This window comes from Callorhinchus milii, unplaced genomic scaffold, assembly GCF_018977255.1.
Source record: "Callorhinchus milii isolate IMCB2004 unplaced genomic scaffold, IMCB_Cmil_1.0 Scaffold3, whole genome shotgun sequence".
Lineage (NCBI taxonomy): Eukaryota > Metazoa > Chordata > Chondrichthyes > Chimaeriformes > Callorhinchidae > Callorhinchus > Callorhinchus milii.
Genome location: NW_024704744.1, coordinates 83,897,259 through 83,921,371, shown reverse-complemented (window position 1 = coordinate 83,921,371; position 24,113 = coordinate 83,897,259). Strand labels below are relative to the sequence as shown.

At 40.7% G+C, this 24,113-nt stretch overlaps 1 protein-coding gene across 1 annotated transcript in view; it reads left to right on the top strand.

The window, feature by feature from the left end:
• LOC103177978 (acylphosphatase-2) overlaps positions 1 to 20,867 on the top strand; it is a 54,831-nt gene extending 33,964 nt beyond the window's left edge. The window contains exon 5 of the mRNA XM_007892416.2: positions 20,203 to 20,867. Within this exon, the coding sequence (XP_007890607.2) occupies positions 20,203 to 20,317 (115 nt within the window). The 3' untranslated portion in view covers positions 20,318 to 20,867. The remainder of the gene's footprint in view (positions 1 to 20,202) is intronic.
• Positions 20,868 to 24,113: the final 3,246 nt, after the last annotated feature.

The following is a 24,113-nucleotide window of genomic DNA, read 5'->3' as shown; positions in this document are numbered from 1 at the left end:
CGCCCACAAATATATAGTCAATTCACTTTACAGTGTATTCTGTGACGTGCTTTTGAGGCGTCTCCAATATGTGATAAGGCGCTATATCAAATGCAAGGATTATTATTATTTCAGTTTAATATTTTTGCACTCAATTTTTGGAAATTAGCCACTCAGCATGTTTGTACATTAGAGAGTGCATTATGCAGTAATGCACTTTACAGTATATTCTGTGAAGCACTTTGAGACGTCTTGATGACGTGAAAAGTGATATAGCAAATGCAAGGATTATTATTATTACCAGATTGAATATCAGTTGGTAACAAATATTGTTTAATCTTGCGCGAACCTTTTAAAAGGTGAATACTTTGAGAACTATGATAGTATTATTGCACTTGAATTCAACTGAAGGTGTACTCTTCTAAATTATTTCATGGAGAGGGAGATATCTAACTTACAGAATCTTAACAGGAATCTGAATAGCCAAGCTTCCGGGAATTGGATGTTATAGGAATGTAGCTCCAGGGCGGTCTATATCCGGAATTGAGTTTCTGCAGGGGGACGGGAATTCTATATGGAATCCCATTGAGAAGTACTGCAAAAGTTCTCCAATGAAATTAAAAAATAATCTCTGTGAATTGGAAATCTTGCTCTGAATTCCAAATATTCTGTGCTAGATCGAATATTACAAAAAAGTTGCTTCTTTGTGATGGTTGATGGTGACAAGCACAACAAAAGGCTAAAGTGTGAGTTCAAGGGCAACTATCATTCAAATATGGTTCTCTCCATTGGGTGAAACTGCTCAGTGCTTGGCTAGATCAGTGAGACGGAGAACTGGATGGAAGCAGAGTAATACATCTTGAAATGTCAGAACAGAGCTTTTAACTTCTGACCCAGCTTATCAGACAACCCACAAAATAGTTGATGCACACATTTGCCGCACTGGGGCCCTAAGTAAGTTCCTTCATTGGCTTTGAGCCTCAAAGAATATCATCAACCCAAAGGGTGGCAGTAGTATACTTCTCACATATCCAGGATTGTGCAGTGTCCTGGTTTCATTGTTGAAAAGTCAAGTCATCCCAGTTGACTAGCAGCGATGTCGTAAGCCAGCACTTGCTTGTCTTTTAAAACTTGCAACTGCACAAAAATAAATGCAATAATGAGGTGTAGAAGTTTGAATCATCGGTCTCCATCTGTGTGATATACTTATACCATGTTCTTGGAAGTTCGTATTCTCATCTCAGGTATTTTTACATTTGAAATCATTCTCTACTGAATTTCCTTAGTTTATTTTTAACTGTATGTTCATTCTATGATACGCTTATGTTTCTTTGGCATTACTGTTCTGAGAGTAGAATCTGCATTGCATACATTATAGGAGTTGCCTTTTAGAAAGCAGCTGTTAATGTTAACAGTACAGTTGTTCAGAATGCACTGAACGCACAAGGCTTAGAATGAGCTCATCACAATATTTTGTATGTGTGTGGGTTCTGAGACTGAAACTTGTCTTGATAGTTGACATATGTTGGCTTGGTGACCAGTAAAGAAGGGTCTGTTTTGAAGTACAGTTCATTGTTAAAGATCCCATGAAACAATTCAAAATAAAAAAAGGTTTCTCCTGTGTCTGGTCAACAACCCTACAGATAAATTGGAGGCTGTTCAAGGCTGTTTGCGAGCCTTGCTGAGCACAAAATAGCTGCCATGTTTGATACAAATATACGTCACTACACTTTACAGGAATTTGAGACATTTCAATTTCATAGGTACTATATATAATCAATATATTATCAAATATATATTACAAAAAAAGTTGTAGCTGTGTGGTATGATACTTGTCCAGCCAGAACAGTTGTATCTATTTGGACTTTAATAATAATACTTTGGTTCACACTGTTGAGGAAATGCCTATTTCTTAAAGTCTTATTGATGAACCATCAACAGTGCCTTGCTAATCTGCCTGGTGAGCCTTCTCAGAGCCAGTTCAATCCCAGGGAGACCCTGCTCCCTTTCCATTCTCCCCAGGAGGTTATGATTGGAACCTCAAAAGTGTGAATGGCCAATAAAAGGATCAACCAGAATTCAAACTCCAAATCTTTCCAGTCCTAAGTACAGTGCTCTTTGGAAGGGAATGACGTTTGATTGAATAAAATTAAATATTATTTACTGAGAAGGATTATCTTGCTATTGAGTACAGACTAAAAAGCTTCCTGTCTGAAGGATAGTCTATTATACTTGATTTTTGTTTAGATCAAATCACAGTAATGTGTTTGTTCATTCCCTTGATAAGAATCTTGGAGGTGGCATTCTAGCAGAGTATAAGGGGTTGTTTGGTTGGAAATTTCTTGAACATCAAAACCACCCTGTTGGTAGTTCATAGAATCATCCAGCACAGAGGGAAGCCATTCAGCCCATCATGTCTGTGCCGGCTCTTTAAAAAGAGCTATCCAATTCAATCCCACTCCCCCGCTCTCTCCCCATAGCCCTGCAAACTTGTCCTCCCAAAATAATTATCTGCTTGTCTCTTAAATGTTGTTATCGAATTGGCTTCCACCACACTTTCAGGCAATGCATTCCAAATCCAAACAACTTGCTGTGTGAAAAAATTCTTCTCACCTCCCATCTGTTTCTTTTAACAACTATTTTAAATCGGTGTCCACAGGTTACCAACCCACCCACCAGTGGAAATAGTTTCTCCTTGTTCACCTTATCGAATCCCCTCATAATTTTGAAAACTTCTATTAAGTCTCCTCTTAAACTTCTCTGCTCCAAGGAGAATAATCCTAGCTTCTATAGTATCTCCTGATAACTGAAGTCCCTCATTCCTGGTACCATCCTGGTAAATTTCCTTTGCACTCTCTCCATTGCCTTGACATCCTTCTTAAAGTGTGGTGCCCAGAACTGAACACTGTACTCTAGCTGAGGTCTAACCAGTGTTTTATAAAGGTTCATCATAGCTTCTTGAATTTAGTATTCTGTGCCCCTATTTATAAAGCCTAATATCCCATATGCTTTTTTTAAAAAAACAGCTTTATCTACCTGTCCTGCTATCTTCAAAGATTTGCTTATATGAACCCCAGGTTTCTCTGTTCCTTTATCCCTTTTAAGATTATACTATCTATCTTATATTGCCTCTCCTCTTTCTTCCTCCCAAAACGCATCACTTCACATTTCTCCACATTAAACCTCATTTGCCACGTTGTCTACCCATTTTACCAGTCTGTCTATGTCCATTTGCAGTCTGCTACTATCCTCTTCACTGTTTACTACTGACACCATCAGTAGAGAAGGAGTTCCCAGGATGCTGTGAAGTAGTACTACCAGGTCAGAAATTACAGTGCACTGCATTTTTTTCCGGAAAGAAATGTTGACCCTGAAAATTTGCAATTACACAATTTATCAATACCTCTTAGTAGGAACAAGATCGTGTGGGAAAAGCAGGTAATGAGCATTTGCGAGAACAGAGTGATCTCTCCAGAAAGCTAGAATAGTGGAAATTTATTCTTAGGATGCAGAAATGAAGAGGTGACGGACTCTGTGCAAATTGCACAATTGTCAAAAGACCTGTGCTGCTCCACCTACATATCAGCTTTCAGAGATCCTATTACCCCTAGTGCACCTGTAAAATTTCCTCCCTTGTTTGTGGCATCATAAAATGGAGAAATGGATATGTAATTATAATAATAATTATTATTATTATTAAAAGGGCTGGACATGAACACTAAATTCAGTTTTATCTTCACTGTTGGAATTAATGTGTTAAGGACTGCTGATTATATAGAGAGCTCTCAATGCCAGCTAAGACCATCATCTCTAAAACTGTTACAATATTTGTGAATAGATGTGATGGCCCCTCACCATATTAGCTTTTATTGGTGGCAGGCCCTGCGGGTGTCTGAAATTCAAGGTGGCACAGAGTTAACCTTTGAAAGATACACTTGAATTTCAGGAGGTTTGTGATCATGTTATTTAGTCTGCATATCATTGCATAGTCATAGGCCATCTGGAAATACAGACGGCAAAGCACCTACTTCCGAACCAGATGGTTGAGGTTTGAGTTCCTGGGGTGCATGCCACTTGAATCCATCTGCCACCTGTTAGTGCAAAGCAACTTTGACAACATCCTACAGAATACAGGCTAATATAATAATCAAATCCAAGCATCTTGTAATCTGGAAAGGGGAAAGAAAGGCCTAACTGAATTGTTGCACTCTTCATAGTAAGACCTGTAATATAATGCAGTGAGAGGTAGCCTGTTAATAGTCTGTGCAGAGATTGTAATGTTTACAACTAGATCTTTGGGTTAGATGAGAAAATATGCAACCAAGGATTCTGTAGCAATGGACCAAGAGAGGTTTTATCAGCACTAGAAATTGAACAGTTTGTATTCCTATTCCATTTATTTTCACATTTCTCAAGCAATACACTCCCTGAAGTATTGTTTCCTCTAATGAGCTTCAAACTGCTCAAGACAAGTTTTATGATTTCTTTGCTGATCTAACAGATGGAAAGATGCAATAGCTCAGTGGGAGGAGATGCTAATAGGAGTTACCTAGGGGCAAGCCCATGTCCCATGAGTTTACAGACCCCTTGTGGTCTGAGCCATTTCATAAACCCAATAGAATAAAGGCTAAAAAAAGGGAATCAACAGTTGTGTAACAAACCTTTCAGCGTGTAATCTGAATTTGTTGCCAAATTTGTTTCTTGTATTTTTCCTTTCTCCAATTTTCTCCCTCCTTTCCTGAGGGCTTTTTCTTTGATAGCCTTCTACTGGGGTTTGGCTCCACATGCCTCAGTTACCCTTCCGTACCTCAATCTAGGGTCTATTAATGAATCACCATTAACAGTTCTTGTCACCCAGCCTATTTGACAAAAGCATCACAGCCAAGCTTGATCCTGCCCTCAACCAACATGCACTTGAATGCACCTTCCAGCAGGTGTCTGCGCATAGCAATTGAGGCCTGCAATTCCACCTTATGTTAGCCTGCAAGACCATTTTGTCTTCAAGTTAAGATCAAGCAGAATTGCAGAATATTCTTAAATTCATTCGTAATTTGGAAGCTGTTTTCTCTGAGTTCTTAAACTGCAAATTAAGCTTATCAGCTAAGTGTAGAAATTTCAGGTGTCAGGAATGGAAACCAATGGGGGGATTGAGGACAATTGCAGTGCCCCAACTGCTGAACTAGCTAATATCAGGTAACACAGCACAGAGCAGGGTTCTTAGCTATGACTTTATATGCCTCTATGAAACAGCCATCACCTGCCCATGTCTTTTTCTAGCTGGCATTCGGGGGAAGCTCCCTAGAAATATTTCAATCTGAATTTATGAATATTTAGCCCTATAAGAGCCCTATAAATATGTTCCAAAAAGAGCGTATTCCAAGAGTGGATGTTTGATGTGGATTCTATGCTTATAAGATGTAATGAAAGGTCATATTATTATAATCAAAGGTTACATGTGTACAAAGCTTTATAGCGATAACACATGCTGAATTTAGTTCAGAGCATCTCAGCTGAGGCATTGCTGTTGCCTTTTGAAGCTGTGCGACCCACTTCTAGAGCAAGTGCTGATCCCCTCCCCACTACCCCCATTGTTCTAAATCTTCACATTGCTGTTGCAAGTAAAAACAGGTTGAATTTAAAGCATCCAAGTCCATGTAAAACTATTCATAGAGTTGAAGATTTTAAAATTAAAAGCCTTTTTTTATCAGTTCAGATACATATAATAATAATAATAATAATCCTTGCATTTGATATAGCGCTTTTCACGTCGGGAGGACGTCCCAAAGCGCTTCACAGAACACACTGTAAAGTGAATTGACTGTATATTTGTGGGCGAACGCGGCAGCCAATTGCGCACAGCAATGTCCCACAAACAGTCGTAGATTGAAAATGACCAATTTAATTATTGTTTTTGGTTTTTTGGAGGGATTATTATTAGGCTCTGTTTGGAGTAAGGAAACTTGCCCAAGGTTTCGCCCTCTGCCTGGAATTGAACTCAGGTCTCTCACTTGCAAAGCGAGTGCTCTAACCACTGAGCTACAGGACTCCACAATATGTTTGTAACAGATAATAATAACAACAATAATCCTTGCATTTGATATAGTGGCCTTATCATGTCTTTGAGACATCTCAAAGCGTTTCATACATTATATACTGTAAAGTGGATTGACTATACTTGTGACTGTTTTCCCCATTTTCATAAACTGTGCATAGTGCCTTATCTCAATCCAGAACTGAAAGAGTTACTGTAATCCCATGTTATAATTTAACTAGCCATAGCATTCATAATATATATATTATGTGTATTAGCTGCATTCAGTTTCTTTTAATTAGCCTTTTCTCTTTGGTCTGGCATTTTTATTTGTTCATAAAATGCTTGATTTTCACTTCTTAGGCATCTATCGCTTAAGGTTAAGAAAATGTGCTATTGAACTTGTTAGCATCCCTTGTTCACATATTTGCAAGCATATCCTGTTGGGAGGACTCCTGTTGGGAGGACTCAGTGGGAAGACTCAAGTAGGGGGACACCTGGTTGGGAGGACTCCTGACACACAGACAGATATTTTATCTTTATTAGTATAGATGTATCACTCTAGAAGGGCGTGTGACCTCTGTTGCTACTTTGTTGCAGAATACCATGCATACCTTTTGGGGCCTTAATTAAAGCATATTTTTTAATATAGCTCATAAACAATATGAGATCCTCCCCCCCCAAAAAAAATGCCCATGACACTCCCCTTTACAAAACCTTTCTGATGAGGTATAAATCGTGTCTCCACGTCAATCGGTTATTGCGTTCTAGACAGACATTTTGTCTTTATTAGCATAGATAATCTCAATTAGGCACCACCAATTGTTTCATTCTGCTACAGTTCTGATCCGGTTGAATCATTTCAAACATGCAAACATTCATTTTCACTCAAAGAACAATACTGTTTCAAACAGTAACTCAAAAGGAAAGATAACCTTCACAACAGCTAATCTGATTGCATTAAATTATGTTTCTCAGACTCAGACAGTTAGAAAGTGTTTATGTGAGGTACACGCTGAACGTGGCACTTGGGATTGGTTGTCTCAAACACATCAGAATGCCGTGCACCACTGGAAACCAGTGACCGTAACCTGAGTGATTGTGTCACCGTTGCTGAATATTCCTTGTTCCTTCTGGGCTGTTTTTTTGCAGGAAGACTTTTTTAAAATCGATATGAACTCGCATCAAAGACACAACAACAACTTGCATTTATATGGCGTCATCCATGCCGGGCGGCGACCCAGAGCGCTTAACAATGGTGGAGCCCAATGCTGAGCGAGAGGGGAAGGTGACCGTAGGCACGGTCAAAGAGGAAGATCTTCAGCCGCAACCTGAAAACGGAGAAAGGGGGCAAGGCAGAGGGTTTGAGGAAGAGAGTACCATAGCTTCGGGGCGTAGTGGCTGAAGGCACGGCTGCCGATGGTGGAGCAGAAGATTTGAGGGATAAGAAGGAGGCTGGAGTTACTAAAATGGAGGCAGTGGGTACTGCTTGTGGGGAGACAGGAGGTTAGAGAGATAGGGGGTTGCCAAGGTGTGAAGAGATTTAAACACTAGGATCTTGAAGTCGATCCGCTCTGTGACAGCGAGCCAGTGGATTTTGGCAAGGACTGGGGTAATCGGGGTATAGTGCAGGTGAGAATGCGGGTGGTGGAGTTTTGGATGAGTTGAATTTTGTGAATATTGGCGGAAGGGAGACCGATAGGAGAGCATTTGAATAGTGCAGCCTAGAGGTGACAAAGGCATGGACAAGGATTTTGGCAGCTTGTGGAGTGAGGTATTGTTGGAGATGGGCAGAGGTAGAGGAAAGCGATCCTGGTCAGGGATTGGATGTGGGAGAGGAAGGATAATTGGATCGAACCTGATTCCTAAGTTGAGCATGGGTTCAGAGAGATTTGAGGACAGATCGGGTAGGATGAGGAGGTCGGAACCGCAGGACAGAAGATGTCGACGGGAGCCAAAGAGTATAACTCCTGTCTTTTTGACGTTGAACTGCAAGAAATTTGCAATTTCATCCAGGCCTTGATGTCTGTTAACAACAACAACCAGATTACATTTGTATAGCGCCTTTCATGTTGGGAGGACGTCCCAAGGTGCTGTCAGACAAGCTAACAGAACATCAGGGGTCTGGGAGTCGCAGCTGGAGGAGGAGAAATAGAGTTGAGAGTCATCCGCATACATATGGAAGTTAACCTCGTGTCTGTGGATGATATCACTGAGAGGGAGCACATAGATGAAGAAGAGCAGAGGGCCAAGGATGGAGCCTTGGGGTACCCTGCAGGTGACCGGACAGGGGTGAGAAGAAAAACCATTTGCGGAAATGTAGTGCCAGCGGTTTGTAAGGTAGGACTCGAACCAAGTGAGTGCAGTCCCACTGAGGTGGATAATGGAGGAGAGGAGATGGGGGAGGCTTTGATTAGGGCTATGGGGTCGCTGGGAGACAACCAAGTTTCCGTGAGCCTTAGGTTATCAATATGCTCATCCAGGATCAGATCATGGATTGCAAGGATTTTGTTTGAGAGGGAGCGGACATTTTGGAGGGCGATGCGGGTGGGGACGCTGATGGGATTGGATGCTGGGGGGAGGGTTTGGGGGGGGGGGGTTACAGATTGTGGAGGTTGAATGACCATGGGGTTGAGAGGGGAGGAGAATTGTGAAGGATGTGGATGAGGGAAGGGTTTGCCTTATGGACGCAGGGTCTTGTGTAATAAGTGAGCAATGGGTCAGTCGGGGTGACTGCTCTGGGACAACCGATGACGAGTGCCACGAAGAGCATGGTGGAGGATGCACAGGCTGGAGCACATGGAGGCAGTGGACGAATCCAAGAGAGAGAAAAGGCGAGGAGGGTGATAGGAGAGGAGAACAGATAGAGTATGTATTCTAATACTTTGTGTCAGAGATTATTTTTTCCTTATTTTTGCAAAGAAAATCAGTTATTTATGGTAGTTACCTTTTCAAATAAACTATGACTTGAAGTAATATGAAATAGTGAAGAAATTGAAGGATTTCCTCGGTGAGGGAATTGAGCTTAGTCCCAAGTGTTGAAGCACAGACATTGCCATAAAGCTGACTTACATCAAGCATTGTACAATGCTCTGAGGACAATCCTGTAGATGAAAGACACAGGAGCCAATAAATTATTTATCACATTCCTTGTGGTTGATGAGAAAATGCATGCTTCGCTCCTTCATCTGCAAGAGTCGCCTGGTTGTCAGCACCCAGAAAGCTTTGTTCTATCACTGCTGTCAAATCATGGATTACAAGTAAAAAATGGGGAGCAAAATGAAGTGCCAGAACTCGACGATAGACCCCAGATGTTTCCGTGGATAAAATCTCCATGTGCTGGATAAAATCGCCATTTGGTCTGGCTAAATGAGCTGATCTTTGTGTGATAGTAGGGATAGAAAAGTTTTTATTGAGTCTCGTATGGCTACAAAATGCAGTCACTGCACTTGACAGTAAGCACTTATGCAGGACTTTGAGATGTTTCTCTGTTATGGAGCTGTATCAAAATGCTAGGATTATTCACAGGATGGCGCGGGGGGGAGTGGGGGGTTGAGAAAAAAANTTATGTGGTAAGGATTTTAGCTTCTGAGCGCTATCACATCCTCCATGTTAGAATGCCTCCATGGATCCGTGATGGCAGTTGAGAATCAACAACAAGTTGCATTTATATAGCGTCCTTCAGATGGGGTAGCTTCTCGGAGAGCTTTGTAAAGGACCAGGTTCAGCAATGATAGCCTCCACGATTTAACTATTATTAGTAGTAGTCTTCTAGAACCAACTGGGTTTGCACAAAGAACCACCACTTGGATGACTGCAGAAAGCCGTCATTTGTGGAACTGTATGAGTTATCGTCTCTAGGGAGTGGAGGGGAAACGTGGAAAATATAAAATCACCCAAATAAAGGCAGATAATGTGGGAGCTCCATTTATGAAATTAGGCAACTGCTAATCGCAATTCTTAAAAATTCACAGCTGTCAACCTAGAACTAAAAAAGGAAATGCTGTTCATTAAACTGACCAAAAATTACTCAAGACTACTTTAAAGATTTTATGCTGCTTGTTCACCCTTGACATTTTGTTCAATAAGTAAATCATTTTGTAACATTTTGTAACTAAATAATTATATTTGTTTGGATAACCAACATTATTTAATACAGATCCTCAGTATTACCTTTGTCCTCCGCCTGCCCGCTCCTTTCGCTCATCAGGCTCCGGCATGCTCCAAGTCTCCCGCCCGACCCGCCCTACCATCATCGGTGGCCGGGCTTTCAGCCTCTCTGCCCCCACACTCTGGAACTCCATCCCACGGTCCCTTCGCCTCGCTACCTCCCTTGCCTCCTTCAAGGCCGGTCTCAAGACCCTTCTCTTTGATCGTGCCTTTGGTCTCCCTCCCACCTCTCTGCCTTCCCTCACCCCTAAACCACCCCTCCCACATGCTCGGACCCCGACATCTGACTGTTCAGCACATTGGAACGTCCTCACAACATGAAAGGCGCTCTATAAATGTAATTTTGTTGTTGTTGTCAACCTGTTTTACAGTGACAATGAAGGGTTGAATTATTAAAAAAAACGTGTATTTCATATCATATCTCAAAACACTTTCCTGTAAGTTTTTATTTGATGGAGTAGGGGAATATAAAGGACCTGTATTTATATATAACACTCCATTGGATTTGATAGATTTATTTTGAATACTGAAAAACGCTATTGTGCAGAAGCATCCACAAACCTTATTTAACTAGTAGAAAGTGTTTATCGTATGTTTGAAAATCCCAATGGTAATAGCAACACTAATTTAGGAACATCAAGGAATGTTTCAAATTAAAAAATATATCAGCAATGTTAAATGAAGGTTCCTCACTCACCAAACAAGGTGGGGGGTGGGGTGAGCCTGCTATTGTTTCATCCACAAGGACAATTTTCAATCATATAAGTGGGACAATTGACAAGCACTCTATAGAGCTGATGTCATTGGAATGCACAAATCCTATGCTTTTGACTGCAAATAACCTCCTTTGCCACATCACCTTTACTCAGGCCTACACAGAGTTAGAATTGAAGATAAGGGCAAAATGGCACACCCGAACTCTCCAATATTTTGTGATCAGAGAATGTGCTGACAAATGGAGCATATATACTCGTACCAGTTGGCATGAGATTGTACTGTATTAAATCACAGTCAAACCACTTTACAGTATATCCTGTGAAATGCTTTGAGATATCTCGACAAGTTAACAAATGCAAAGATTATTATTATCTGCTGCTGTCCCTTCTTGTTCTGCTGCTGCCTTGGTGTATATGAGAGGATTGTTCAGGTTTGACTTTCTCAATCCCTTTTAAAATATTTATATAACTTCTCCATTGCTCTGTTCCCTGAGAAGTCTGTATAAAGAATTTTATTGCAAACAAAATTGCTAGTAAACACAGGAATTCCTTGAAAAGAGAAATGTTAACCCTAGTTACTTTAATTTTAAGAGGTGAATTATTTATCAGCAGAAGGAATGGGTTATGTTGTATATTCACTGTAAATAGTCCAGGGATTCTCTGTAACGCAACTTCTAGATCTCCTTTTTTAATGTTTCCTCAGCCAGTCTGAAATTTCACCAAGTCTGCCATTCTGAATAAAGCATCTGCTTACTATTTATTGCTCATTCACCTCACATCCATTCCTTTTGTGAGGAATAGCACATCTGCGACAAACCCACTAGACACATTACGGTGTATGATACTGATCTCGACCTTCAACAACCTTATATTAATTTACAGGACTCAGGGCATTATGGTTCCAGGATGCCATAAATCTAAAAATTTACAAGAATCCAGCTTGTCATTGAATCCCCAAAAAACTTTCTTCCTTTTCCACAATTGCACAGAAGCAGAGTGATTGCCCGTCCATTGCTTGTTCCTTGTCACAGCAGTCGCTCCCTATAGTTTTAACAGATAGTAGTTAATGTCAGAATTCACTGTTCCCATTTTTTTTCTGCGGGACCACAATTACAAAAAGCACCTTTATCAACGGCAGCTCCCAAAAGATTCCAACATGCTGCTCCCAGACTGATGGGACATTCAGTAGTACTTGTGATTCCACAAATAGTGAGCACAGCACTAGCTTAGCTAAGCTGGTAGCACTCTGACCTCTGGTTCAGAAGGTTTGGGTTCATTATCTAGGCTGATGGTGAGAGAGTCAGAGGAATTGTCAAAAGAGTATCAAAGTGACACAGTGAGGGATATGCTACAGAGAGATGTATAATTGGCTTTGACATAATCCTTTCTCCTTTTCCCTTACAACCACAGTAATGGTTTCCGCTAAGAAGTTCATTGATGGTGAGACTCCCATTTATAGGTTGTGATGCTGCGATTTTCCCCACCACTACTTTACAACATGACCATTTTTTCAGTTAAATCTCTGAGCGTTATCTGAGGTTATTCACATATTGTGGGACAGTAAATACATTGAATGAACATATCTCATTGGCTCGATTCCTAAATTCCTCCCCGTTCAGTTTCAGTAACTGCTTTGTTTTTAACAACCTAGCTTGAAACAGATGAACCAAAAACTCACCAGTGTAGGTGGACTAGCTTTGCATGGAACGTTTAGCTCCTGTAGAGACACATCTGCTGGAAGCACATGATACATGTTGTTCATGTTCTTCAAGTATGACCAATGCTGGTGGATTCCAGCTGTTTCCTTGCACAGCAGATGAGCGCAGTGAGAGCTGGTTCCTTTGCCCTGAATGCTGTTATTATTCAGACCCATCTTTAATTTAATTGCAGGGTATCTGACTTACTTTTGAATCTCTGTATAATTAAAAGCAATGTTCATAAAATTATTCTTCTTCTCCCACCATTATTTGCCTACCAGTTCTCGTCCAGTACTAACTCTTGACCTTGATAGGAATTATTAGTTTTATTTGTTATAGTTGACAGCTCTTATTTCTTTCAGACCCATTTCCCTGCCCTTTTCTCCATATGCTTAATTCCCTGTCTTTCCTCGTATCTGCATCCCTTTTTTGAAACATCCCAGTCGATTTAATACTTAAATCACTGGACTTCCAGGCAGTGCATTCCATATCCTCTTTGTATGAAGAAAATATTTCCTGATTAACCATTTTATGTTATGCTTATTATGGATTCCCCTCACAGAGGGAAGATTTATTCCTGGCCTACTTTGTTGATCCCCTTTATTATTTTAAACAGGTCAATGTCACATCACCACTTAATCTTCTCCAATCCACAAAATATGACCCATGTTCAGCCAGCCTTTCATGCAAGGTCTCATGCTCAATTAGTATTGAACATCCTTCCAAGGCCAGTATATCCTATCTAAAGAGAGAGAGTGAGGAAACACACCTTCCTCTTTCACTGTGCCTTCCCTCTTCCCAGCTTGTTTTTGAGCCACACCACTCCCAATGCTACCCGCGCGAAGAGCGCTGTATAAATGCAAGTTGTTGTTTTGTTGAATGATGTGTGGACTAGTAATCTGGTACTACCACTAACATTGCAGCTCCAATTTTGATGAATGTATGCTTTTATTTTTGTTCAAATTGAACCAACAAGTTATACAAATAAATAGTGAACAGCAGAAGCATGTACAGATATCTAGCCAAATGTCTCTGTCACTAAAAGTGTTACAGATGTTCCAACAGAATTCCAGCTATTTTACTGCACTGGCCCCTTCTTTGGAACAGGAAGATGAAGGAAAAATAGGTTTAAAGTCCTATTGGAAAATGGCATCTTCATCAATGCATTTCCCCCCCAACCCCCAATCTCCCCCTGTATTTCATTGAAAAGTGAGCCTAAGCAGAGCTCAAGTCCAGGCATATGGCTTGATCCCACAACTTTTTGATCCAATGGTAAGAGGATACAGTCTTCTTCTAGTGGAAAATGTTCACATCTTAACCCTATACTTACCTTAATTACACCCAGGCTCGACTGTGCCAGTGCCCTGCTTATCAGCCTTCCTAAATCTGTAGCTCGTGTCCTCTTCCACACCAAGCTCCATGACCCCATCACACCCACCATCGTCCGGCTCCACTGGCTCCCCATCGTTCAGAGGATTAAGTTCAAAATCCTCATCTTCAAGGCCCTCCATGACCTTGCCCCCTCCTACCTCTCCGACCTGCTAACCCATTATCAACCTGTCCACTCCCTCTGCTCAGCCCGCTCCAGTCTGCTCCATGTCCCCTGCCTGGTCCTCCCCACCATCGTTGGTCAGGCCTTCAGCCTCTCTGCCCCAACCCTCTGGAACTCCATCCCACATTCCCTTCACCTCGCTCCCTCCCTTGCATCCTTCAAGGCACGTCTCAAGACCCTCCTCTTCGAATGTGCCTTTGGCTACTCCCTCTACCCTCCACCCTCCCTGATTCCAACACCCCACCCTCCCTGATCTCAACCCCCTCCCGCACAGGTCCTAATCCTGTCTGTTCAGCACCTTGGGATGTCCTCGTGACGTGGAAGGTGCTTTACAAATGTAATTTTGTATTGTATATTCCAAGAGGCCTTACTCTCATGTGATGGTGGAGCCCCACCTTCCAATTAAGGCTTTCCAACGATGAAAGGATAACTTTAAAATCAGAACAACCTGCATTAATATAATGGCCCCTAATTGGGGTAGCATCGCAGGGCGTTTTAACAGCTGGTGGAAGCTTGCTTCCGAGCTGGGGAGAGAGGAGAAGTGATGTAGGAATGGTAGAAGAAGAAGTTCTTCAGGTGCAATCTGAAGTCTGGCAAGGAAGGGAGCAAGGCGAAGGGATTGAGGTGTGGAACGGGGGGAAAAAGTGAAGAATGCAGTTTTTGCTGTTTTAAAAGAGAATCAATTCCACTCATTTCCTTTCAGCAGTGACCTTCCAATGAATTGCATGGCCAGTATGTGCAGCTGTTCTCTCCACCACTTGGCCAAGGGATATTTGCCTTTGTTCAGCTTGTGACTCCCAACTAAATAGCAAACAGATTTTCCCATTTGTTTTTTTAAAAAAACACAAAAAGGTCCCATGTGGAAAATTATTTAAAATAGCTGATTGCAGCAGTATTGTACAGCCCAATGTTCTAGATAAAATATCCCAACTGGGAGCATTGTTTTACTGGAAATCATGTCTGTGCTACAGTCCACAGGCCAGCAAAGAGAAGACAAAGTGCAAATTTTCCACTACATAGGAAATGGCAATGTTAGATATCCCTACCACACAGCTGCACAATTGGCAGAGGATTCTCTTTAAGAATAAACTGCTTGTATTTGTCCCTTTGAATGGATTGTTTCTATCCAATGCCATTTGGACTTCTCATCTGTTTTAGACGACTTTGTAACTGCTTTTTAAAATCCAATCCAGGTAAATGTGAGTGTGTGTCTGACGAGGAAATCTTCATTTGATTTCCAAAGGCTAATTAGGTCTCAATAAACGAGAATCTAGGCTAAAAACAATTCAAATTGCTACCTTGAGTTTGTTATTCCATTTCATGACAGCTATTACAAAATTAGAGATAAAACTTACAGTCTGCCCAGGGAGATAGATGTAGTGGTTGGTTTCAAGAGAGAATTGGATAACTTCCTGACAGTAAACGAGATTGGGGGATATGTTAGATAGAGAGAGATGATATTTGAAAATGAGCCCAACCAGATGGTCTGTAATAGCCTTTTCCAATAAGTTTATTGGAGACTATATGTAAAACTAGCTATTTTTTATTACATTTTTTATGATACAAAATCCCATTATTTGATGTCCTCATTGTCAGTAAACTTGTGTTCTTTTCATTGTAATAGTAATCCTTGCATTTGATGTAGCGCTTGTCAAGTCTTCGAGACGTCTCAAAGCGCTTCACGGATTATATTATGAAGTGAATTGACTGAATATTTTGTGGTGAAATGCAGCAGCCAATTGCACACAGCAGTGTCCCACAAACAATCATGGATTGACTGACCCCATTTTTTTGAAGGGATTATTAACCCTGGAAAAGCGATTCGCCAATCAACTAACATTCTTCTTCTTTAGAATGAGTAGTTTGTGCCAAAGTTGACGGGTGACATTAATACTGTACATCCTTCAGTTATTGAAACACTTACTGACTCTTTCCTATCAAGCAGCCTATTATAGGTGAGCCAAAGATTTCACCTGCCTGGGAATCGAACCTGGGTCCTCTCGCTTGTGAGGCTTTTTACCTGTCTTTACTTTATTTGTCTTCTCTACAACTAAAACAAGTCCAGCTGTGCGAGTCTCTCCTCACAACTTAGAGCCCTATGTTTTATAACTATCCTTGTCATTTTTTTCAGAACCATTTCTAATAAACCAGTACTTTTTAAAATAGAAGGCAGGGTGCCTGAAACTGCGCACAGTATTCAGATATAGTCTTACCTGAAATTCCTAGTTCCCAGAAATGTATTAATTTTGTATTTGGTACAATTCTTAAACTTGGCAAAACGATTTCATGTAAATGTCTAATACTCCTAATGTGGAGTCCTGTAGCTCAGTGGTTAGAGCACTCGCTTTGCAAGCGAGAGACCTGAGTTCAATTCCAGGCAGAGGGCGAAACCTTGGGCAAGTTTCCTTACTCCACACAGAGCCTAATAATAATCCCTCCAAAACCAAAAACAATAATAAATTGGTCATTTTTAATCCATGAATGTTTGTGGGACATTGCTGTGCGCAATTGGCTGCCGCATTCGCCCACAAATATACAGTCAATTCACTTTACAGTGTGTTCTGTGAAGCGCTTTGGGACGTCCTCCCGACGTGAAAAGCGCTATATCAAAATGCAAGGATTATTGTCAATTGAACCGGAGAAATTCAGAGACCTAGAGATCGTATGCCTAGAATTTGCCTGTTGTTAGCCTTAAGACCATTATCTTTTAACTTAAAATCGTGCAGAAGTTTGGATTTTTTTTTAAATGACCATGAAGAAGTTTGGGCTTCATGTTTATCCTAGTATTTGAAAATACTTTAAAAAGTGTCATCTAATTTTTGTGCAAAGATACAAACAATGCCATTTCTCAAAGGTTAAAAAGATCAGGGTTGTACTGTATTTTCACAGCATATCAAAGCAATGCAACAAGCTTAAATGCATAATAATTATCAAGAGTTATTCTCATTTTGCTGACAGCACTTCCCTCTTTCACACAACAGGGTGCCCAGAATACCCTCAGCCCAGGGAGGGTTTCTGTAACATCCCTGAACTGAGATTCAAGTAATGCACATCCATTCACACGTGGTTTACACATGGTGCACAATAGACCCCTATGACTCTTAACTGCTTGTAGTTTCTTGAACAGTATTTCATGGTGGGTTGTTTCCTATTAGGAACAATAAAGGCTGCTGCACCCAAGTGATCAGATGCCAAAGTTTGCTTCCCACTCACTGCATTTCTAAATGTCATTCACATCGGTAGGTTGGGTGCTTCCCAAAAGGGAGGAATCAGAGGGACAGCCAGCTCAGATGAATCTTCGCCCAGTGCTGAGCTCACAGGTTCCATTGAAAATGACCTACGAACCAATGGTTTGTTTGAAGGTTTGGCTAGGAAATGCTGCATTGCACGGGAAGAAAAGCACATGAAAAAAGGGGCCAAAGCACAAATAAAATGAAACACTTCATTGATGGACAAAAATGCCTAAGAAATTTCTACATTCTTACATTTTAGTGTAGCTGTTTAGTGTGCCTGTCAGTTGTTTTTTTGGGCTGTATCCTGTACTAGTAAAATTAAATATTTGCTTTGACGTCAAATCTAACTAACCAATTATTTCTCCTTTCCCTTGAATCTCATTATATGTTACAGTCGCTAACAGTTAAAGGATGTTGAACAAATTAAAACAGTAATGACATGAACTGCAGCTAAAACTGCTGCAGGATCAGAAAACTATCAATACAAATTGATTTCTCACAGTACTTCATGCATTAAACTGTGAAAGACCAGGCATCCATTTCACTGGTTATTCCATTTTCCTTATTATAATCAAACATTCCTGTAAGTGTATGGATTGCCATCCAATATTTAAGTGCAGCCAGCTGTATCATCATTAAGGCTGTGATTACAGAGTTTTATCAATCAGGCATTCATCAGAATCCCACTTATCCACACACCATCTATCTGCATGTCCTCTTATCCGCATCGAGCTCTATTGCGGAAGTGAATATGGGGCTGCTAGATTCTGCCAGACTTTTAGAAATTAGTACCAAGGTGTTCATACTTTTGTGTCGTGTTGCTTTAGAGTCAGAGATAAAGATAATAAGCGTTTCAGTAACTGAAGGATGTACAATATTAATGTGACCCGTCAACTCTGGCAATCACTACACATACTAAAGAAGAAGAATGTTAGTTGATTGATGGATCGCTTTTCCGGGGGTAATAATCCCTTCAAAAAAAAATAATAATTTGGTCACTGAATCCATGATTGTTTGTGAGACACTGATGTGCGCAATTGGCTGCTGCGTTTTGCCCATAAAATACATAGTCAATACACTTTACAGTATGAAAACAAAAACAGAAGTCGCTGGGAACACTCAGCAGGTCAGGCAGCATCTATGGAGAAAGAAAAGTGAATCAATGTTTTGGGTCCATGACCCTTTGTCAGAACAGATACTTATCCAGTTTTTTTTTAAAGGAGTTAATTCAAACAGCATCAACCACTTTTGTTGAGAGTTGGTTCTATAAATCCACTGATGACGTAAAAGTCTTGGAACATCTGAAAATGGAGAATAATTTTAAAAAGCCTTATATTTAAAACTTCACAAATATACAAACTGAACAAAGTTAAACGAGATGACAACATTTGACAGGAAAAACTATTATACCTTAACTGCATACAAAGGGGCAAAAAATAGACAAGAGGTGTACTTAGTTCAAAAATAACAGCATTATAAACTAGCATTCACTGGCATTCTGGAGAGGGAACGATAGCCTCAGTTTGTTGACTCTCACAACATTTTTTTCAGTGAACTTCTCCTTTGTATTCTGTACAACCATATTGCATAAATCAACAAATCTGCAAACGCTTCCAGTTAGATTTACTGTGCGAGACATTATGACTCTGCAGTATTATTTTTGCTTCTATCAGATCAGGGAGTATTGTTATTCTTGGCCCCAAAGTTTTTCCATGGTTTCCTCTCCCCATCCGCGGCACATTATTTTAGTTGTCTAAGTGGAAGTACTATTATATAATTAAAGTAATGATGGCAGCAGCCATAACTAATGTGGTTAAAGGTGAAACTTGAACAGTGTGTATACATAACATAACACAAGGTGATAAAAGCAATCTTGTTTTGCACACAGTGTAAAAAACTTTTAATCGTCTACTTCACTGTAGCCATTAATACTGTTACGACCAGATTTCTGATTCACCACACTTCTGATATGTAGCTACCTCCAATGCATGGGAAAAAGGAATGGATTTATCAGCAATATAGACATCCCTCTGTTTGAGAGAAAAACAAATAACATTTTGAGTTGTAGGAAATATCTCATGGACAATTCTAGCAACCTGCCTCCAGGAATCCGTGACTGCCAATCGCAGTTTCGAGCCAACTTGCGACTTGGTTACGCCTCTCAGTTTGATTCTTCTCATCCTCCATTCCCTGTGGGTCACCTCCCAACACTAATAACAACAACTTGGATTTATATAGCGCCGTCCACGCTGGACGGCGTTTCAGAGCGCTTCACAGTAACGGATCCCGGGGCCGAGCCAGGGGGAGGGGGAGGAAGGTGACCAAGGGCGCGCTCAAAACGAAAGGTCTTCAGCAGAGAACTGAAAATGGGAAGGGAGGGAGCGAGATGAAGGGAGTGAGGAAGGGAGTTCCAGAGCCTCGGGGCGTAGTGGCTGAAGGCAAAGCTACGGTTAAAAAGTGGGAAATGGAATCTCCGTCACACCACTCTGTGGGACTGAACATTAGTTCTCAAATGAACACTTCCAGCATTCCGTATTGGTCACTTGAACTATTCAGTGTCATAACAAAAAGGCTGCAGCAGAGTAAAGTGTGAGGGAGCTGGTTGTCCAAGCGTTGAGGATCAAGAGAAAATCAGAAGGCAAGGCAGCTTGCTGGTCTTGTTCACCTTCTAGTGGCTGTTTACAACAACCGCACTCCCAGGAGACCTGGGAGCTCTGTGCCTGCCTGGCCACAGTTTAGCACTTACAAAAGGACTTAAAGAAGCGAGAAGTGAATTGGGAAGAAGAAGCATTATATAAAACAATTGTTTTGCTTTCCTCCGCAGGAAGAACTGGCTAAGTAAAGTGGGCAGTCCGAGTTCTCGCATCGATCGGGCAAACTTCTCGAATGAGAAGGAGATTTCCAAACTGGAGTTCAAGCACTTCACCACCCGATATTGAGAAGCATCTCTCCCCAGCCGGGTGGGATCATGCTGGTGTTCAAGCCCTGCTGGACAGCTCTAATCGCATGAGCGCTGCTTTATTGAAAAAGCTTATCTGTGTTTTGGACGCAAATGCTGAAAAACCCAGTGCCAAAGATGAATGATGCAGAAAGCACTCCATGAGGAAAGACACCAGGATCCCTGCTCTGTTAGAGCTGCAAATTCAGAACGGGAGGAAGGGGCGTGAGGGGGAAATCGAAGCCCAAAGCTCTGTGTGGAACAGTTTAGGTTCATCAGATCAAAAATAAGTGTCTTTTGGACTCATTGACAGTCTCAATGATTACTCTGTTTATTTGGCAGTCTGGAAAAGACAATGAGCAAAAAATTGTATTGGACGTAGATTGTCCTTTGGCTGTGGTTTTCAGTTATTTTGTGTAGATTTCCCCCATCCCCCATTACCACCACCTCAAAAAGAAAATTGAGTAATCCTTTCAGTTATTGTGAAACGCAGGGAATGGCCACAATTCTTTCTGATGTTGTGGCCGAGTAGTAAAGATATTTCAAGCTTACTCAGTTCAGTGTCAGTCTTGTCATTTTAATTGCGTGCATTTACAGGCTGCAATTAAAGTTTAATTGTGCTCTTCATCCTCTCTTTTGAGGGAGAAATGGCAATCGAGTGCAGATCCAGAACAGATGCAGCCTGGGTGTGCTCGCTTACATCCTAGCCTCCCTGACACCAATCTGTCAACGCTTATTCTCTTAATATTCATTCAGAACCAGCTTTCCCATCAACCTCTACACCAGTCAGGCAACACGTATGCCAATTGGAAGAATCCTCTTATGAGAGACTGCCATCTGATTAGAGCACAAGCTTAAAGGTTTAAAATTAAGACGTGTTGTGCCACTGGAAAGAGGTGGAATAGACATGTCTGCGGGAAGCTGATACAGGACTGCATACACATCAGTGGGTTTTGATAAAATGCAAACATTAAGGCACCGTGAAATTTGAATATTAAAGTGTGGTCTTTAGTATAAAATCAAAATATTACAGGCTCTTCAGGGTTGCTTGTAATGCATTCTTGATGTCTCGGTGAGCGCTGTTCCCCTTTGCTCGGTATGTTTACTAGATTTGTCCCTGTGCTCTCGTAAATAAATAAAATAATATTAATCCTTGCAATTGACATAGCACCATTCACATCAGGAGGATGTCTCAAAGCGCCACCTGTGTATTCTGCAGGTGAAGTATGATGCAATTTTAAATGATAAGTACTGTTCCGTGACATTGTGGGGGGGTAGAGGGTCAGCCAGATGTCTTGACAAATGCGGAAACCATTTACCATGCTTCAAAGTATCCAAACCAACCTGAGAGTTCCGTGCATGCCACCTACGCATGGAAGTTTCAATGTCTGGACATTAGAGGTTAACAATTACGTTATATATTTAAAATTGTAGTGTGTTTCTCAAACAAAATAGGTTATCAAAAAATAGCAGAATCAATGGGATCTGATTTGAGGAATATCTTAACGGGATTACTATATAAGAAATCTGATCCTTGCAAATGGGGATGTGTTTGTGTAAACTGGAAGCACTGCACTTCAATCTGTTTTTAGATGGAGTGGGTATTTCTAGATGGATTTGTTGTTATAAAATCCTGTTGAGAGACTAAACCAATTCTGTACATGAAGGTGTGCACAGAGCAGAATAACCCCCACACTGAGTCGTAGAAAATAACATTGTAAATTGTGTTTTTGCTTCCCAGTATGACAAAGATCTTCAAAGGACCAGAAGATAAATCATTCTGTTCAAAGCCGAACAAAAATTGGTACATTGCCTGCTAGCAGTTACAGCTGGGAACCGCATGTGAAGAACAAATGTACACAAACATGCATATTGTAAATGCTAAGCATTCATGCAATGATTAAACCTCATAACAGATCCTTAGTATCTATTCTGAGGTTTAAACACTGCATGGATCCTGGAGCATCTCTGTTCGCTATTACTCCTCTGTGGTATTGTATCAAGTGCCACTTCAGGTTTGGAAGGGTTTGCAAAGGAGGGTGGTGATTACTTTTTGTTGAACTTGCGTGGTGAGAAAGTTTTGCTCGAAGATTAGTTTGAGTAAATTACTTTGGCAACAAATTATTTAGCTTTCATGTCAGCCAGTCATTTGTCATGCTGTGCAAGCCTTGACCAACATTTAAATGCTTGCAGTGCAGATCCAATTTAAATACTGTAGCTTGCTTCAGAGAACAATACAAGAAGTAATCAACTGCAGGGTGAACAGCTATTGCCTAATGCAGCTGATGTAAAGATGTTCCACATTTCTACAGGGATAACCAAATCGTCCATGCTGACATGTTTCACATTGTTTTTTAAGAGTGAAGGTGTTGGGAAACTTGTTAAGAGACTGTGTCTCAGAGTGATATGCGGAAGACAAAACAGACATCACATTATTGAATTTGTAATTCTTCAAATAGATGAATCAAATAATTATCTATCTTCCTCAATGTTGCCTACTGTACTGAAGAAAACGCCTCCAACAAAAATCAATTTGGTTAAGTGTGGTTTCAAGTTTGTCAGCATGATATCTCAGCTGGACTAGACCTCTATCATTTCCATCCCTCATCCAGATCAGGGAACATAATCTCAATCATACTACAATAGTAATAATAATCCTTGCATTTGGTATAGCCCCTTATCATGTCTTCGAGATGTATGTGGGTGAAAGCGTTGTTTTCATCCTTTTAAATTTAAAGCAGGAATCCACACAACATTTGCAAAGTCTAATGCCACTTTCACTTTGCAGATCAGAAGATTTCCAACGCAACACCAAGCTAGAAATGCTGCTGCATTCCAATTTTCTGTTGAGTTCATCTTCTCTCAGGAATTGCAATGTCGCTTATTTGAAAAATTGACACTTTCTAAATGCCGTCCTCTGGTAAGTGGCGCCATGATGTCAGGTCTCCTCACTTGTGTGCAAAACCATTCGAAATTCATTTACACCATCTCAGTTACTGAAATAACAGATAAGAACGCTGGGAGATGCACCTCAGACGATTTTTGCATTAGTGCCGCATGTCTAATATGAGTCCAAGAGCAAAAAAAACAGTGCCCTTAGCGACTAGAACATTGTGGAGATACCCAAGATGTATCGTAATATGCACATTTGTTCTTCAGTTCACAGCTTTAACAGCTAGAGACTATGGGTGTATTTGCACATCATCTGTCACTATACTACGGCATGTTTATCCCCCTTGACTTCTCGGTAAAGCACTGCAATGGGCAACTCTTTCCTCCCCAGCCTTTTGCATTTTGCACTTTGTCAACTTTTGCAAATAGAAGTTTTGGCAATATCACAATTTTTACATTCGCCCACAAAATATACAGTCAAAACCACTTCACAATATATTCTGTGAAGCACTTTGAGACATCTCAACGAAGTGATAAGGTGGTATATATCAGTGCTTTGAGATGTTAGACAATGTGATGTCGCTAAATCAAATGCGTTTTTTTATTATCGCATATGTGAAATTATATTAATGAAATTTCCAGCACCAGACTCATTAATATGAGATATTCACTCCAAAAAAGGTTGCTGTTAAATTCAGCACCAAGAAAACCATCCAATTTTCAATTCATGTTACTTCGAGATGCAGGGCCTGTAAGCATGCTTTATAACCCAACACAACAGGTTCTCAGACCTTGATCAGCCATTCAGACATCGCACTGATGAACACAAAAAAATATTTTTGTATGTTTTCCAGAACTGTAAGAACACAATCCCATCTAAACTCTTTGATTCCTAAACAAAGAGG